The sequence below is a fragment of the Pempheris klunzingeri genome, chromosome 23, assembly GCF_042242105.1.
Source record: "Pempheris klunzingeri isolate RE-2024b chromosome 23, fPemKlu1.hap1, whole genome shotgun sequence".
Taxonomy (NCBI): domain Eukaryota; kingdom Metazoa; phylum Chordata; class Actinopteri; order Acropomatiformes; family Pempheridae; genus Pempheris; species Pempheris klunzingeri.
In genome coordinates this window covers 2,791,644-2,808,641 of record NC_092034.1, presented here as the reverse complement: position 1 = coordinate 2,808,641, position 16,998 = coordinate 2,791,644, and the positions used below count along the sequence as shown (strand labels likewise).

The 16,998-nt window shown below is 43.0% G+C and overlaps 1 protein-coding gene across 1 annotated transcript in view; it reads right to left on the bottom strand.

The window, feature by feature from the left end:
- Positions 1-7,729: 7,729 nt before the first annotated feature.
- Positions 7,730-16,998, bottom strand: part of dysf (dysferlin, limb girdle muscular dystrophy 2B (autosomal recessive)) — a 71,475-nt gene continuing 62,206 nt past the window's right edge. Inside the window, exons 51-56 of the mRNA XM_070855188.1 lie at positions 16,941-16,998; positions 10,934-11,033; positions 8,797-8,969; positions 8,602-8,711; positions 8,361-8,508; positions 7,730-7,856 (exon numbers count right to left, since the gene is read on the bottom strand). The exon at positions 16,941-16,998 is cut by the window's right edge and continues 84 nt beyond it. Coding sequence (XP_070711289.1) covers positions 7,800-7,856; positions 8,361-8,508; positions 8,602-8,711; positions 8,797-8,969; positions 10,934-11,033; positions 16,941-16,998 — 646 coding nt within the window. The 3' untranslated portion in view covers positions 7,730-7,799. The remainder of the gene's footprint in view (positions 7,857-8,360; positions 8,509-8,601; positions 8,712-8,796; positions 8,970-10,933; positions 11,034-16,940) is intronic.

Genomic DNA, 16,998 nt, shown 5'->3' with positions numbered 1-16,998 from the left:
GTTAGGTTTAGGAAAAGATCTATGGGACATCTACCTTTTACATCTCTCATTCTAGATCTCCCTCATCCAGGATCAAGTGGCTAAACTTCTACAACCTCTTGTGTGTCCCATTAATATCTTACACAAACTAGTCCTGAGCAGCTGGATCTAACTACAACAGAGGAATTTATGTTCCTACGTTTCTTTTTTTTTTTTTTTTTTTAAATCGTGTGAATTTGAGTTAGATGAACAGCAAACGTCGGTGCTCAGTTACAGACGGCCTCCCAAGGCCTCAGAGGTGTCAGTGCAAGCTGTTAACGCACATCTGTACACATGTGAGTGTTTGTGTGTGTTTTTGCAAGCTGATATCATATGTCTGCATGTGTGTGTGTGTGTGTGTGTGTGTGTGTGTGTGTGTGTGTGTGTGTGTGAGAGAGAGACAGAGTTTGTAAGCTGATATCACCAGTCTGAACTTTGGCAGTGTGAAGGACAGACTCACAGGTACAGATGGGGCTACTGTGGTTTTAGTTGGTGCAAGTGTTTGATGTTACAGGCCTCACTGCTACGTGTGTGTGTGTGTGTGTGAGAGTGTGTGTGTGTGTGTTTGAGGTGATAATGAAACAAGTAGAATCCTGTTTGCCAGCCTGCCCTCCGGTCATTTTCCATCACATCTGGTGAACGAAGCACACTTTGACCCCTTCATGTTCAAAGCTGCCCTGAACACACACACACACACACACACACACACACACACACACACACACACACACACACACACACACACACACACACACACACACACACGGTCGGAGGAAGCGCTGGTGTACGTCGGCTGTAAATGAAAGATTTTTCGTAGAAACCACATTTATTTCATCTGTGATTAACATAGCAGTGAGATGAGGCAAGAGGATGAGGAGAGAGGAAGATGTTTAGAGGAGGGAGGGAGGGAGGGAGGGAGGGAGGGAGGAAGGGAGGGAGGGAGGGAGGGAGGGAGGGAGCGGCTGTGATGATGGACAGGTGGATGTGATTGAGGGTTCAGGCGACGGGCGGACTGAGAGGAAGAGGATGAGGGGAAGAAAGAGAAAAGAGGCCGGTGAAGCTTCACGTCAGCAACAGAGCAAAGTCAGCAGATGAAGGTTTAAGATGAAACGCAGCTGCAGAAATGAGACAAACAAGTCCAGGAAATAAAGAATAACTTTAATTTAACATTTCCTTTCTTTCATCACTATTTGTAATGAGTGAGTGCCATTATTTTCAAATGTTTCTCCAAATGTAGTTTCACTCTGTAGGGGTTTTTTTTTTTTCCATTTCCTGCTTTAGTCTCGTCCATCCTCCTGTGGAAGGTCTGTACGTCTACTTATCCTCAAAATTATATATACTTACTTCTAGAAGTTTGCTTAAGTATATTATTCTGTTATTTTGTATTGTATTGAGCTTAGTTGTGACTTATGATTAACTGTACTTATAGAAGTGTATACTTTTACTATACTTAACCTCATTTCTTTGCCGTAACCAAAAGAATATCAGCATTAAAGGTTTCCCGTCTTCAGGAATTACTCCCTGTGTTGGATTTATCTGCTCCAAAACTTTACTGGTAGTTTCCCAATAAGAGAAAAACTTCAGTCTAGAAGTCGAATCCATTTTCACCAACACACCAACACATAGACACAGAATAAAAACAGTGAGGGAAGTTTTGAAAACCTGAAAAAACATGATCTCACACGGACATGTAACGTTCATGTAATCTACTTTAGCTCAATGAAAACCTGACAAGTGTGTTAATTAACAACATTTCCTTCTTTTGGTAACAGAGAACATAATTCAGTCAGCTCAACACATACTAGTGGTATTTAAACATAGTTTCTGGGGGACAGTGCCGGCAGATTGGACTCAGTTTACATCTTAAAAACATACATTAGGAGGATTCTGAACATCAGCTGTGTTTCAGAATCAGAAATCATTTCAGCTGCAGTGTGAACACGGCCAAATAACACAAAATGTATGACAGAGGAAGTGATAAGGAGCGAAGATGTTAGAGGAGGAGGAGGAGGAGGAGGAGGAAGGTCAGAGCAGGGTGAGGAGGAGGAGAGGTGTGTTTAGAGAGGGGGAAGAAGAGGAGGACAGCGAAGGTCAAAGAAAATGAGAGAGAGAGAGAGAGAGAAGCAGGACCACCGCCACAGCCCACCCACACTGCACACACACACACACACACGCACACACACACACACACACACACACACACACACACACACACACACACACACACACACACACACACACACACACACACACACACACACAGTGGTCAGAGGTTCACCTGTAGTTCACACTGACCATAACAACACCCCTGAGGAGGAGAGCAGGAGGGAGAACATGAGACATACAAGAGAGGGCGAACGAGGGAGCGGCGTGGTGTCAGGAGGGATGGACGAGTGGAAGGAGGGTGAGGAGGGGTGAGGAGGAGGAGGGAACGAGGAAGAGGAGGAAAGGGAAAGTAGTAATTTAGGCTTGTGGGAGCTCAGGAGAGGAATCATCAGAGAGTTTTCAGTCTGACTTCTGCAGACGTTGTGGGTTCGTATCAAGGTCAGTGAACTAAACACACACACACACACTTTTATCTCTTTCATGCACACACACATGTAGCTTCAACACACACACACACACACACACACACACGTGCAGGACATTTATCACTATAAGTACATTAGTCTGTGGTCTATAGGTGGAAATAGAACCAAGCCAGTGCAGTTTAGGGGAACCTTCACCATAATTACTGATCATAACGCCAACTACAAGGACCAACTTCTCTCTGACAGGAGAAATAAAAAAAGTCAGAGCAGAAACATGTTTGTTTAGAGTCACATTATTAAAACCAGGTTCAAACTTTGTGGTTAATATGAACCTACATTACTCTGTGTACGCTAAGAAGAGTTACATGTTAAAGATCTTTGAGAAAGAGGTATTTTATGATTCTTAATCTTATTATTCATTATGATCGTTTGTGCCCCAAGTTATGTTTACTTTCCCAAAAAGTAAAGTCCAAAAAGGGACTTTAACGTCTGCTGTCAATGGATAAAATAGCATTTACACAAAACACAAAAGCACGACTCAGACAGCAGGCAGCTCAGGTAAAAAGCTTTGTACTTGCACAGGTGGGCAGGCAGAGATCAAGCTAACAGTCCAGCAGATGTAGACTGAATACACTGGGACGGGCAGGTAAGGACACACAGGCCGAACTAACAACCAACAGTGGTGGAAAAAAACAGAATGGGAGGGAGTGAAGGAGAGGTGAGTGACAAAATAAAACAGGAAAGAACTAGAAAAAGACTTTTGAGAGTTTAAAAACAGCAACTTACATTCATTTATTTGCAAACTTACTTGTCTCAAACTTCCTAGTCTTTTATCATTATCAGTTTTCAGTGGCAGTTTGGTTAGATTTAGGAAAAGATGATGGTTTGGGGTAAAATAATAAGTCAAATACAAATATAAGGCAGGGTACATTTGACAACATATACATGGGTTTTTGTAACACAAGGATGTTATTTATCTTGAATTGTGCACCATCAGTCATTTACTTTTGTCTTTGCTTTTAGTTATTGGCTCTAAAAACAGTTATTTCATGTCTGTGTGTTCAGATTTGACTCTGGAAACTCTGCAAAATGTCCTCATTAGATGCACTTCTCACTAACACGCAGTAAAGAAACACACTGTGATCATCAGAAATGCAGTTTTATTGATAATACTGACACATAATGAATGCAGTGCACACAGTATTGCTCTTTTGTGGATATGAAGTCAAATACACATCATGTTTAGTATACATTCAGTCTGTGTCTCCCAGAAAACATCAAAATACTATCAGTCATGATCAACCACCGCTTAAAGAACAACAAACCCAGTTCCACCAAGACAGACAGAGTCCCTGCATGTGACTGTTCAGTGCAGTTTTACGGCGTTGGGAGTTTCTTACGGTCACCAGTAGGAGGATGCTTGTGTTAAAAGCTGAGGCGCAGTGCAGACAGTAAAGCATCCCGTTGCAGCAACAAGAGAAATGGAAAGATTGGGCTCATCTGGCCTCGTTTCTGCGTTTGTAAGTCACAGCTGGACAACTTTTAAAGGGGGTTTAACTTTAAACATGCATTTTTGCACAAGTCAATACATTTCCTCAGCCCCTAAAGGAGCATTTAATCCTTTAAAAGGACTGGTTTTGGGAAATATGCCAATTGTGTTCAAAGGTAACTAAATCTGCCACCAGCACCTCTGAATCTGCACTAATTAACATCTCATGTGTTGAAGAACAGAAGGGTACAAACGTCAGGTTGTGGTTTTTCTCCAGGTTATGTGCTGGACTATTTCTTGGCCAGATGCAGTGACTTCCTGGAGTCTCTCCTGGTTAATTAGTGAGCTGGAGAGCTGCTCCCCCTGAATCCAGTCTTTCTGTAAGCTAAGCTAACGGGCTGCTGGCGGCCGCTGTGTCAATCTTATCAAACTGCTTATCAAAAAATAGCATCTTTCCCCAAATATTGGCCTTTTTCTTTAATGTTCAACAAACAATAATTGGGGGAAAAACGCAATAGATGTTTTACCTCTGGTCACACCCCGATCAGTGATGTCACAGCAGGTCCTCTGCACTCAACAGCCAATGAAAAAATGTCTTGTGACATCACTGATAGGGGCTGAAAGTTTTGGCCCATGACAGATCAGTGCTGCAGTGGTTTTTCCCGGAAAATGTCGGATTCAAAATGATATTTGCCTCACAGGAACAGTTACTTAAGCTTCGTGATGGAAGATAGAAGCCACAGCTGATTAAAATACCCAGCATGCCGTGTGTCTCTGTATAGAGAAAACATTGCAGAGGCAGCAAAGCTCGAGGCTAAAGGCACGTTACATTTACTGGCATGGATAACATCGGACAAAAACAGTGCTGAGTCAGTTTCTTAAAGACAAATTTGCAGTAAAAAGGCATCTTCAGGCTTTTTTAGGACAATATAACTGAAACAATCATTGAGAACAGCAACAAAGACAAGAGGATTGTCTGAAGATAGCTTTTCCATTTTGATGGAAATGTTATACATTTGAAAAAAAACATGAAATCATCAACCATTCAGGCAAACGTAGCGATATTAACCCAAATTCATCTCATCCAGGTGTCTCTCTTAAGTACTGTAGCACATCAAAGTAACATGAATTTTCTTTTCTTATTGTTATTTGCACAATTTTAGGTGCATCGTGCAAATTTCTCCACCGAGCTGAAGCATTTTCAAGTCAAACTGTCGCCTATTTGGACATTCTCAGCAGGTGTTTGTTCTTCCAGACTTTAAGGTACTTCATCTTTATGTAAACAGCAAGAAGAACCGCAGACCACTCTTTGTTTGGCCAGGAGGTAACCTGAACCACAGGAAAACCAAACCACTAAAATAGCTGAAAACCTGAACTTCTAACACAAACAACACTGATATTAAAATGCAGGCAGGACTTATCCTAACAGAAGCACATCCCCCAAGAGCAAGACGAGATTTTAGTGTCCCACAGGTGGGTGTTTGATGCTACGGCTCTGAGCTCTGGCGATGCATCACAGCACCAACTGGAACGGTAGTGGAGCATCTCCTGCAGCTGCACCACAGCCGGATCCAGTGGACGCTGATCTCAAGGTTCACAGTGTGCACCTGCAGCTTTTTTTAGGCTTAATTGCTTGCATTCAAACATGGAGGACAATTAGTGTGTAATAAATGAACATAAGCTGGCTTTAACCAATGTAGTGACACTCTAAATCCCTGAAATACTCATGGAGCACTTGATTCAGCTCCTCTTAACAGGGATGCATCTCCTTCTGAGAGCTTTTAGTGTTCTGCAAATGAATAAAATACAACCTAACACGTTTTTTTGTTCTTTACATTCTCAGAAACATTCAGTCTGTTTGTCGTTGAGTTTTTTGTGACAGGTGAGAACGAAGCCCGTTGAACTTTGACGGGTCCTTAGGAGCGACAGCGTAATCCAAACTCTGCAGGAACCAACTAAAAAGGCAAGAGTTTATGGGCACAAAGGGACGAATGCTGACATCTGATAGCAAGTTCCCCACGTTCAGAGCGCCGAGCAGAACAATCTGTGTTGTTAACTGGTTTTCGAAGGTAAATTAGTGATATATGCCGAGGTTAGTGGAGCTGGAGGTGAACCCTCTCTGACCTGGCAGGACGACACCGTCCACTAAATGAGCTGCGTCGTGACTTTCGTTTACGAGGCCTGGTCGGCTCGTAATCGGCTGGTGTGAACCTAAAACCGATCAAACGGGACAAAGTCAACTTTTCCACTCTGGTGCGGAAACCAAAGCAAACGAGGCGAGCGCGTGATCTCAGCTGACAAAAACAACATCACATCTACAGACGTTAGAAGGAACCACAGAGAGGAACAAGGTGCACAAATAAATAAGAGAAGAAGGAGCAGAGAGCAGAGAGCTGAATGTTTCTCTCGTCCTCTTCTGGAGGCTGTTTAAGGATCAGAGGACCTCAAAACACACACACACACATGGATCAGTCCCTCTTCTCTAACCTTTCCCATTTTTACTGTGTGTGTGTAGATAACACTGTACTGACCTTAACACACAGCACTGTGTGTGTGTGTGTGTGTGTGTGTGTCCTCTTTATCTGCTTACATCTATCTGAAAACATTCTTTGTACTAATAAAGCTCAAAAACCCGAGATCAACAGGAGCAAATCCCAGACTTAACCTGCTGAACCCTGAGTGTGCTGAGGAGGCTGGAGGAAGAGGAAGAGGAGGAGGAGGAGGAGGAGGAGGAGGAGGAGGAGTGGGGGCTGCATGATGGTGCAAAAAGCAAGAAAAGAGGGAAGGAAAGGAGGATGAAGGGGAAGAAAGAGATGAAGATGGGCAAATGAAGAGTGAGAACATCATCTGATGCAGAGTAGAAGAAGAAACAAGAGGAACCAGAGGAAGAGGAGGAGAAAGAAAAGAGGGAGGGAAGTGAGAAAAGAATGAAGGGGAGGACAAGAAGGAGGAAGAAAATGATTTAAAGCAGGATGAGGGAGTTCAGGATGCAAAGGGAGGGAAAAGGGAAGAGGAGGAGGGGGAGGAGGAAAGGTGCAGATAGAGGATGAAGAAGAGGCAGAGAGAGGAAGAGGATGGGGATGGGGAAGGGGAGACTGGGGAGAAGAGGAAGAGGAACAGTTAAGCGGATGAGGAGGATGAAGAAAAGGAGGAAGAGGAGGAAGCAAATATGTAACATGGAGGTTAAGGTTAGATTAAGTTTCAACAACACAACTGTGATTCCTAATTGCACTTGAAGGCAGCAGTGTTTACTGACTCAAAGGGGATAAAATTCCCATCATGCTTTGAGGTTCTTCTTCATGAAGACTGAACCTTCAGAGGGATAAAGGTCGACAGGTCGAAGCCACCTGATCTGACAGGCGCTAAAAAGATCAGGCTACAGCATCTTTGATTCCCTTTCTGCTTTTCGGTCTCCTTCCTCCCTGCAGGAGGCGAAGAGGAGACGGAGAGGGGGATGAAGGAGGTGACGGGGGGGTGAAGGAGGGACAGCGACACACAGATCAAGCAGTGAAGGCACGAATGGACACACACACACACACACACACACACACACACACACACACAGGTCAGAGGCGTCTATCTGTACAAAAGGTGAAGTTCATTCACCCTGAACAACTTCAGCAGGAGGACAGAATAACTTTAAAGACTCAACAAAAAAGGAATTAAAATGAAACAAAAATAAAAAGCCTCATTTCACTTGTAGAAAACTGACTGAGTGTTCGTCTCTGTTCCAGCTTCCTTCTTTCTTCTGCGCTCCAGCATCACTCTGCTGCTTTGGCCGGTCCGAAGGGTCCCACCATCTTCATGGCAGCGTAGTTCTGCACCAGGAGAGGAGGAAAAAAGTTCTCACTCGACAGACAGATAAAGATGATTTCCTCTCTCTCTCTCTGTTATTTATATTTCTCTTTTGTCATTTTCTCTGACGTCCCTTCATTTATTCCCTTCATCTTTCATTCCTCTCCATCACAACAGTTCTTCCTCCTATTGCTGTACGTCTCTGAACCAATCAGACATTAAACACAGGGCTCAGTATTCACACGCTTTCTGACTTCATTTTAAACTTTGGCTTTTGTGTTAGTCTTTTATTTTAAGATTCTCTTGTACATTTGCTCATTCAGCCTCATCATGTTTCCTACTTGACTTGTTTTTATATTATTGTATTTATTGGTATTGACATATAAGAGCCCTCCGCCCACTCAGTTCTGTTACTGGATACTTTCTGCCTCCATGTTTTTAAGGAAAAACTGCCCATAATAAACAAAAAGAGCTCAATTTTCTCTATCTGCATCCACACACACACACACACACACACTTAAACGTACCGGGAAGGAGTAGAGGAAGACGCCGAGGAAGAGGAGGATGAAAAAGAGGATGATGAAGAGGATGATGAACCATTTGAAGCGCCTCCACAGGATGAACTTGAGGGTCTTATAGGGGGAGGAGAACCACAGGAAGGAGGTCTCAGGACGCCTGGGGGGGGAGAGAAGAGCATGAGACACTGTGTGTGTGTGTGTGTGTGTGTGTGTGTGTGTGTGTGTGTGTGTGTGTGTGTGTGAGACCCACTGAGGCTCCTCCAGGTGAGGGTTCATGTTGGGTTCGTCCCTGCCGTGGCCCGCTGGTCTCTCCTCCTGCTCCTGCTCCGTCACGATCTCCAGAGACATCTCCACCTTCCCCTGAAACAGAGCCAACATGCAGGATGGTAACCTGGAGTGGTTCACGTGGGCCTAGACTCTGTCTGGTTGTGTTTGTTTTCCTCACCGCGATGATCTTCTCTCCGTTCTGCTCGCAGGTGCAGGGCCACCATCCTTTGACGGTCTTCTGCTCAAACAGAGACACCAGTTTGTCGGCCGACTGGTCCAGAAGCTGCAGGTTACATTTCTCTGGAGTCTTGGCCGGACGCAGCATGTGGTTCAGGTCCATCACCACATGACCTAAAGACGCATTGATAGCACATCTCCATCATCTTAAATCTGCTCAGTTAGTTAAGTCATCGTCTCGTTCAGTGTTTCCTAAAGGTGGTTGCATATAAACTTGATGCAAAGAAGGTGGGAGGGTTGATTTGTAGTGACAGTGACTCTTTATTGACAAACAAACATCTTCAGTAGCGGCGTAGCAGTGATTTAACCAGCCATTAGCAGCCACTGAGGGCGGTGGTGTTGCATTCAGGGACTAAAGTGGAAATTATGTATGTTTCAGCCATTTTTTCTTTAGTGCAGCTCATAAAAACCACCAAGTTCTTCCTTTTTTTTTGTCTCCACAACAGTCAAAGTCTTACTGAAATGAGATATCACATTAGTTTGTGCAGGACACTGAAGGTGAACGCCCCAGCTTCAATCAGCTTCAATCAGCTTCAATCAGAAGCACGGCTCGTTCTCACAACACTCAAACTGGCCCTCCCTCAGCATGCTGCTTGGCTCATCCTCTCAGCATCTTCACAGCAGAGCCATCAGTTACTTGAAGGTGAAGAGAGAGTGAACGAAAACAATAACGATGTCAGTGAAACGACCTCTTCAGCTGAAGAAGGTTATGATATCAGGCTTAGGATTCTTTTGGGAAACCCAGATGTGGATAAAGCAGCAGCGTCAGCTTCCTCTGTAGTAGTCTTTTCTTAATGGCTAATTACTGAGAGCTGTGAGTGACTTATGGACGGTCCTGTGGTGGAGGGTAGTTAGGAGAGTTTTGATCGCTGTAGACATTAAGTATGGAGGGTTGATGGATGTCTGAAGAGAGACTAGATGTCCACTGGAAGCGTTTTTCCAGAGTTAGCTGCAGTTTGACAGTGCGATGGTAGGAAAAAGGCTCGTGTCTGACCCTCACACCGTGCAGGAAGATTAACAGTCGGCGGGCCGAGCTGACGAGCTGCAGACGGGCAGGAATGGAAAATATGCTTTGAGGTGGCCACACACCCGCAGACCGAGCGAGGAGAGTAAACTGGAGCGGGAGAAAACGCTGCGGCGGCGTGAGATGATGACAGACGGGAACAGATCAGAGTCTGGATTCCTCATCTTCCTCCTCCTCCTCCTCCTCCTGCAGACACACACTCAGACTGCAGGTTGTCATCCTCCCTTCTTCAGCAAAGAAGGGAAAGAAGAACTGAAGCAGGAGGAGTGAAAGAGGAGAGGTGCGGCGGGAGGAGAGGTTTCTCCAGGGATGGGGGGCCGGGGGGCCGGGGGGCCGGGGGCCGGGGGGCCGGGGGCCGGGGCAGCGTCAGGGGTGACGGGAAGGCAGAATTTTGACAGCTTGAGTTTCTCGAGAAGAAAAACTAAAAACGAGCCCCTCCTCTCTCTGAAATGTGCCAACACGGTGGAAATGGAAGAGCGTTAATAATAAAGACAAATGTTATCGCAGTCGTTTGTCTGCGCGCACGTCACACGTGTGGTTCCCCGGACGGATTTACCAGCTGAAGCTTGGCCAGAAATGAGGGAAAAACTGTCCAGATGTCATATTCAAAATGAATTACCTGTGTTCCTACAAGCAAAAGGCTTGTATGGATGTTTCTGACTCATTTTAACAGGTTGAAATGTGGATCCATGCACAAAATGAAACAGAGGAAGACTTTCATGATGCAGAGAGATGCTTCTGAATCTCCTCTGTTACACCTGGGCTGTAATTATAGTGACTTTTATAATTATACTGATCATTTTACACACGTTTTAGTGAAAAATCAAACTCAATGCTTCTAATTCTAACCAACATGGACAAAAAATGTGCTTTTTCTGGGAAATACTGTCACTAAAACTTTGAAAAAACACATTTATTAGCCCATAGCCAGTGTATCAGGGTTATTGAGATTCTAGTATTAATGTGCACAAACTAAATGTGATTTTCTGTGCTTTGTTTAAAGATCTGAAGATGAAGAAACAGACAAATGGATAAATGTCGCCGTGTGTTTTACCGAGGTAGTCGTCGAAGGAGAACTTGTCGTTGTCCCAGACCTGGATGGTCAGTTTAGGAGCCAGTTTAGTCTCAGCTTTATCTATACTCCAGAAATGTTCCTGCAGACACACACAGAGGAAACAAAAGTTAGTTTGGCCATTTTCTACAACCTATGTTCACTCTGTAAGTGTTTCTCAAGCCTCAACATTTAGATTCACACACATTTGTACAATACTTTTGTCCTGCGTGCTTGAAGAACTGAAAGAGAAGTGAAACTGTACAAACTTTTAGCTAAATAAAAGTTGTGTCTTTGTGTTAAACTTTCTTAAATGGTTCGTTTTTTATATGTTTCACCTGCAAAGATGAAGAAGTCTTGTTTTTCCCTTCATGTTAACACCTTTATCTTAAGTTTAATTCTTTTTTGTCATCAAACCGCACACCTAATCTTCAGTTTCTAAGATCTTCTTCTGTTGGTACCACAATAATAAAGTTTTATAAAAGTTGTTGAGCCTGAAGAGAGGAGGGAAACTTGTTGGGAGGCTCCTCTCTGTTTGGAGCAGCACTCCATCGCCACATCTCTCACTACATCACCACTTCCACACTGGAGCTGTGTGTGTGTGTTTCTACCAGCACACACACACACACACACACACACACATCTGTACAGGTACGATGTGTGTGTGCATATTAGACCTATTATCGCCTCTGGCAAATTTGCACTAAACTGCCAGACAGCATGTGATCCCGTCTCACCTTTGTGCTAATGGGCTTCACTTTGCAGCTGGTGCACACTGAGCCTCCTCTCTTCCTCTTTCCATTCCCTCAGTTGTCCTTTTTATCTGTGTGTGAGACTCTTTGGCTGTGACGGTGATTTAAAAAGAATGTGGCTTTTCACACCTGAAATAAAGTATCTCCCCTGTGATTTGCAGCAAATGTCAACGTCCCTAAAAAGACCCGGCGAGGAGATTTTCCACAGACTAAAAGCTGCGCTCGCCAGCTGCACACAGTGGCGGCCTTAATTCAGCTTCCATACATCTTGTGGACTTTGCTAATAACCAGGACAGGTGATGATCAGCTTACAGCCAAGTGAGGAGAGAGAGAGGCTTTTGAGAGGTGATTTATTTCTCTTTTCACACTCTTTTATGTCTCTGGGTTTGTGAAATGACTAATCCACAGTGTCTGACTTCAGTCATGAGACAGTTCTGGTGTCCAAAACCTCTTTTCACTGTGAAGGAGCAGCAGTTTCTGCTCTGAGCCCGTCTTCATGGGTTTAAAGCCTTGGATCTGATCCTGGATGCTACAAACCGAGTGGAGCTGTGGACCTGAACTCCTCAGCTCATCTCTGAAGGCGGTTGATTATAAAACGGGAGTCAAACAGCAGCTCCACTTGTTGTCTGTGTAACATACATGACAGCAGCACGGGGAGACTGGATTAGCTTTTTTCCAATACTGAACAAAGCTCAGCAAGGTTAGCGTTATTGTCACCGTCCCTGCATTAACACAGGCAGGCCGGACTTCCTGTTTTCTTTTTTTTTTGTAGTTTTTGTCTGGCTGGATGGCTCTTAGTGGGCTTCAGTGTTTTATAGATGAAGCCCTCTTAGCTTCAAGTTTAAAACTAAGTTTACAGATCACTGAATCCACATTTCTTCTTATTTTAACATGTGAAACATGTGTGGGAAAGGAATAAATGGGGGAAAAAATATAGATAAAAAAGACACTTCCTTGTCTTTGGATGACTGTAAACATGCTCCAGTGTATTTAGTGTCTGTTACACTAGTGTAAACTGTTGTTTACAGTCATATAACGTGTTTACAAGTGACTGAAATGTCTTAGAGTTTAACTGTTGTCGATAAAAAACAGATGCGCTGCGGCGTAAAACTGGCTGCAGTGTGGAGTCAGACCCAAGATCTGCACCGTCGATATCAACGGTGAAACAGCAAAGATGAAAGTTTGCAAAAGTTCAAAAAGTTTCTTACTTTACATTATTTCAAACACTCTAAACTGACTTTTTCCTTCCTAAAGAGCCTTTTGTTTAATTTTTTTTTAATGAATAAAACATGTAAATCCACTGGGAAACATGTATAAATGACAGAAATGTTGTCATCTAAACCATCGACAGCCTCACTTGCTGTGTAAAGATCGGTCACACGTATTGCTGAGATATTAAAAAGCAGACGACTTGAGTCCCAGTCCAGGTGTTACAGTCTGTGCTGAGCCACAGCTGGAGAGACTCAGGTCAGCCCTCTGTATTCTTCTTCTACGCTTTCTATTATGCTTCATGAGTTGTGTTGTCTTTTTGATACACCTAAGAATTTAATCTCACGACTTTTCCCTCTCAGGGAGTCTCAGTTTTTCCTGATCTTCCTCCTTAATCCTGAGGATTAAAAGGGGGTAAATATGACTGGTCGAGTGTGGTGCAGTCGATACATCGGATTTTTCCAAATGTGCATAAAAGAGTGACGACGACTCCTCTCTGCTGCCTGTTATGACTTCACACCGACTCTCTAAATCAGAGTCTAAATCCACATCATGCTCTCACACTTCATAACAACACACTACACCCCGTGTGTGTGTGTGTGTGTGTGTGTGTGTGTGTGCCCCCATAAACTCTATCCAAGTACATTAAGTTATCACTTCACAGCTGTCACAAGCAGGGGTGGGCCGCCGTATATGAGTGTGTGTTAGAGTGTATGTATGTATGTGTGCATACGCATGTGTGTGTGTGTGTGTGTGTGTGTGTGTGTGTGTGTGTCATTGCTCTCTGCAATATCTAACAGCATCAATCAACTTCCTGTTTGTTGCCAGCATGCTGAGTACAGAGTCATGTTCAGCCTTCTCCCTCATTTCATCCATCCATCAGTCTCCTCCTCTCAAATCAAATCAGCTAAGTCCACCTACATACTAATAAGAAACACTACAGATTAGAAGAAAACAATCATCTTAGGCTTATAGGCATGAAATTTATATCTTATTCTCCTTATTTAGTGGTGTTTGATGGACGGCCTGTGGCAACCATAACACTAACAGTTCCATCACATAATTAAACACATTATATGCCATGAAAACTTTTAAAAACAAGTTCAAAAATGTGAGAATGTTACAAACCGAGAGAGCAGTCCAAGCAGTTTCATGGTTTTATGTATTATTCACTTGTTTGCTGGGTGATAAAAATGCCTGTTTAAAGACGGATTTTATGTTTTTCCTTTGGCTAGAAAGGGCTTTTATTATTATTATTATTATTTCCCCATGCACTGGTTCCTGTTGTTCGGACTTTCAAGCTGCTGTAATCAATATATTTACATTCATAGTTGCGAACCTTCAGATGATTAATACCTGACTCACATTTTTAGCTCATTAGCTGGTGTTTTTTAAAGTCTTCTAACCACTTTCATGGTGTTGTTTTCAGCAGCAGCAGCAGGCAGCCATAATGCCAAACAACTTCAGCAGCTACCCGGTGAACATAGTGGAGCATTCAGCAGCCAAAGAGCCAGATATTTCCCTCAGGAACTGGTGGAGACCAAAAATAGAGCTAAAAAAGAGTAAATATTTTCTGTCAGGTGGACAGAAGCACAGCTCCTAATGAATGCTGATGTTGTCCAGCTCAACTCCATAAGGTGATAATACTGTAAGCTAGTGTTGTGTTAGCATGTTGCACCAAAATATCAGTTAATTCAGGTGTAAAGACTTTCGTAAATATGAAGCACTGCAGCAGGCCAGTGGGGTTATTAAAGTATATCATCAGACTATCAATGGATTCTTATCATTTGTACATATTGATGAGGACTGTGCTGGACAGCTGAAGCACCTGGGAGATGTGCAGTAGTAGTAGTAGTAGTAGTAGTAGTAGTAGTAGTAGTAGCAGTAGTAGTAGCAGTAGTAGCAGTAGTAGTAGTAGTAGTAGTAGTAGTAGTAGCAGTAGCAGTAGCAGCAGCAGCAGTAGCAGTAGTAGTAGTAGTAGTAGTAGTAGCAGTAGCAGTAGCAGTAGTAGTAGTAGTAGCAGTAGCAGTAGTAGTAGTAGTAGCAGTAGTAGCAGTAGCAGTAGCAGTAGCAGTAGCAGTAGTAGCAGTAGCAGTAGTAGTAGTAGTAGTAGTAGTAGTAGTAGTAGCAGTAGCAGTAGCAGTAGCAGTAGTAGTAGTAGTAGTAGTAGCAGTAGCAGTAGCAGTAGCAGTAGCAGCAGTAGTAGTAGTAGTAGTAGTAGTAGTAGTAGTAGTAGCAGTAGCAGTAGTAGTAGTAGTAGCAGTAGCAGTAGCAGTAGTAGCAGTAGTAGCAGTAGCAGTAGCAGCAGCAGCAGCAGCAGCAGCAGTAGCAGTAGCAGCAGTAGCAGTAGCAGTAGTAGTAGTAGTAGCAGTAGCAGTAGCAGTAGCAGTAGTAGCAGTAGCAGTAGCAGTAGCAGTAGCAGTAGCAGTAGTAGCAGTAGTAGTAGTAGTAGTAGTAGTAGTAGTAGTAGTAGCTCGTTCACTGTGCAGTGCTCCATCTTTTAACATTTAAATAAACATTATAGTATAAAAAAAACTGGAAAATAATAATCAGTTGTGATGTTTAAGGCGGCCGAAGGTGTAAAATAAGCAAAACATTTTAAATCTAAAGGCAGAATTTGAACGAAAGTCAGAAATCAGAGAAAAACACAGCACTAATCGCGCTGAGAGACACGAGAAGTGTTGATAGAGCTCAGTGACTCCGTCATTATATCACCGGCTGCTGAGGTTTCTGGCTCCATAAAGTCACTTTCTGGCTGCGGCTCTGTTTTGGACTCAAAGCTCTCCACCCAGCAGAGTTTTCATTTAAAACTCCCTCTCGTCTTTTCAGCTGCTCGCTGATTGAGGATGCTGCTCCGAGGGAGCGAACGCCGTCGTAAAACATGTCGGCCGCAGACGGCTAAGAGGCTCCTTTTCACGCCAAGAAAAGCAAATGACAGCCGTGTTGTTATTCCAGTTTTCAGTGTGATGTTGTTTTAGCTCTTCACTACAGGAGATGTTTCTGTTGAGTCCTCCTTCTTGTAAAAATGTCACTTCATTATTTTTGTTAATTGCAGGACACTGTGGAGTATTCAGGGAGCTCCAGCTTCCATTTATAGACGTTTGGAGGGGAGACACGCAATTAATTGATTGATTCATTTCAACCCGCTTCAATTAACATCCAGCAAAAAGCAAAATAAAACATTGGAAAGTTTGTAAAGTACAAAATAACACTAGTTACAGGAACGTAGCTTGTGAAAAAAGTCAGAGTATATTTATATTCACACCTATATATATTTTGTTTATTCACTTTTATAATATGTACCTAGTTTTGGTGCCTAAACGTAACCAAGCTGTGGCTAAAGCAGGAAATAATAACAATAATAAACAATAAGTATTTGGTGGGGACTATTTTCTGGGGTGGATTAATACACATTTGGTCCTCTAGAGACTGTTCACAGCAGCAGGAACTACAGTGTTCAATGATGCTCTGCGGCACAGAGGAATCAGTTATATCACGTTTTGGATGCACAGAAACTCAAATTATCGAGGTTTCGTACTTAATATTTGTGTTAATCAACTTTTTCTTTCATCTACTTCCTTTTTATCAGAGTGTCAGCAAGTTGGATTCATTAGTTTTTTAGGATTTCTTCATTTAAGGCCAATTTTGCAGTAAAAAATAAACATGAAATGTGAAAATAAAGTCGTACAATCAGCTCAAAAGTACAAGTACGACAATAACTGGTTCAAAATATGTTTATAATTACTGATATTATTTACTACAACTGTCTGTAAATATATTATTTACAGTGAATAAATATTTAAAACAGAATGTAAGTCTGTCAATACTTCTTAAGGCCTTTTATCAGTAAATGTGAATTTTAAGACTTTTTAATGAACTTGTTCATATTTTTGCAGCCGTTATTTATCTCATACTGTATGTACGATAGATGAGAGATTAAAAGTTTATTTTCCAAACCCCTCTTCGTCCCTCCTCCTCCTCCTCCTCCTCCTCCTCCTCTTCCTCCTCCTCCTCCTCCTCCTCCTCCTCCTCCTCCTCCTCCTCCTCACCTTCCTGTCGACCACACAGAGCTGCTCTGCAGGTAAATACTGGAAGGGAAACAGGAAT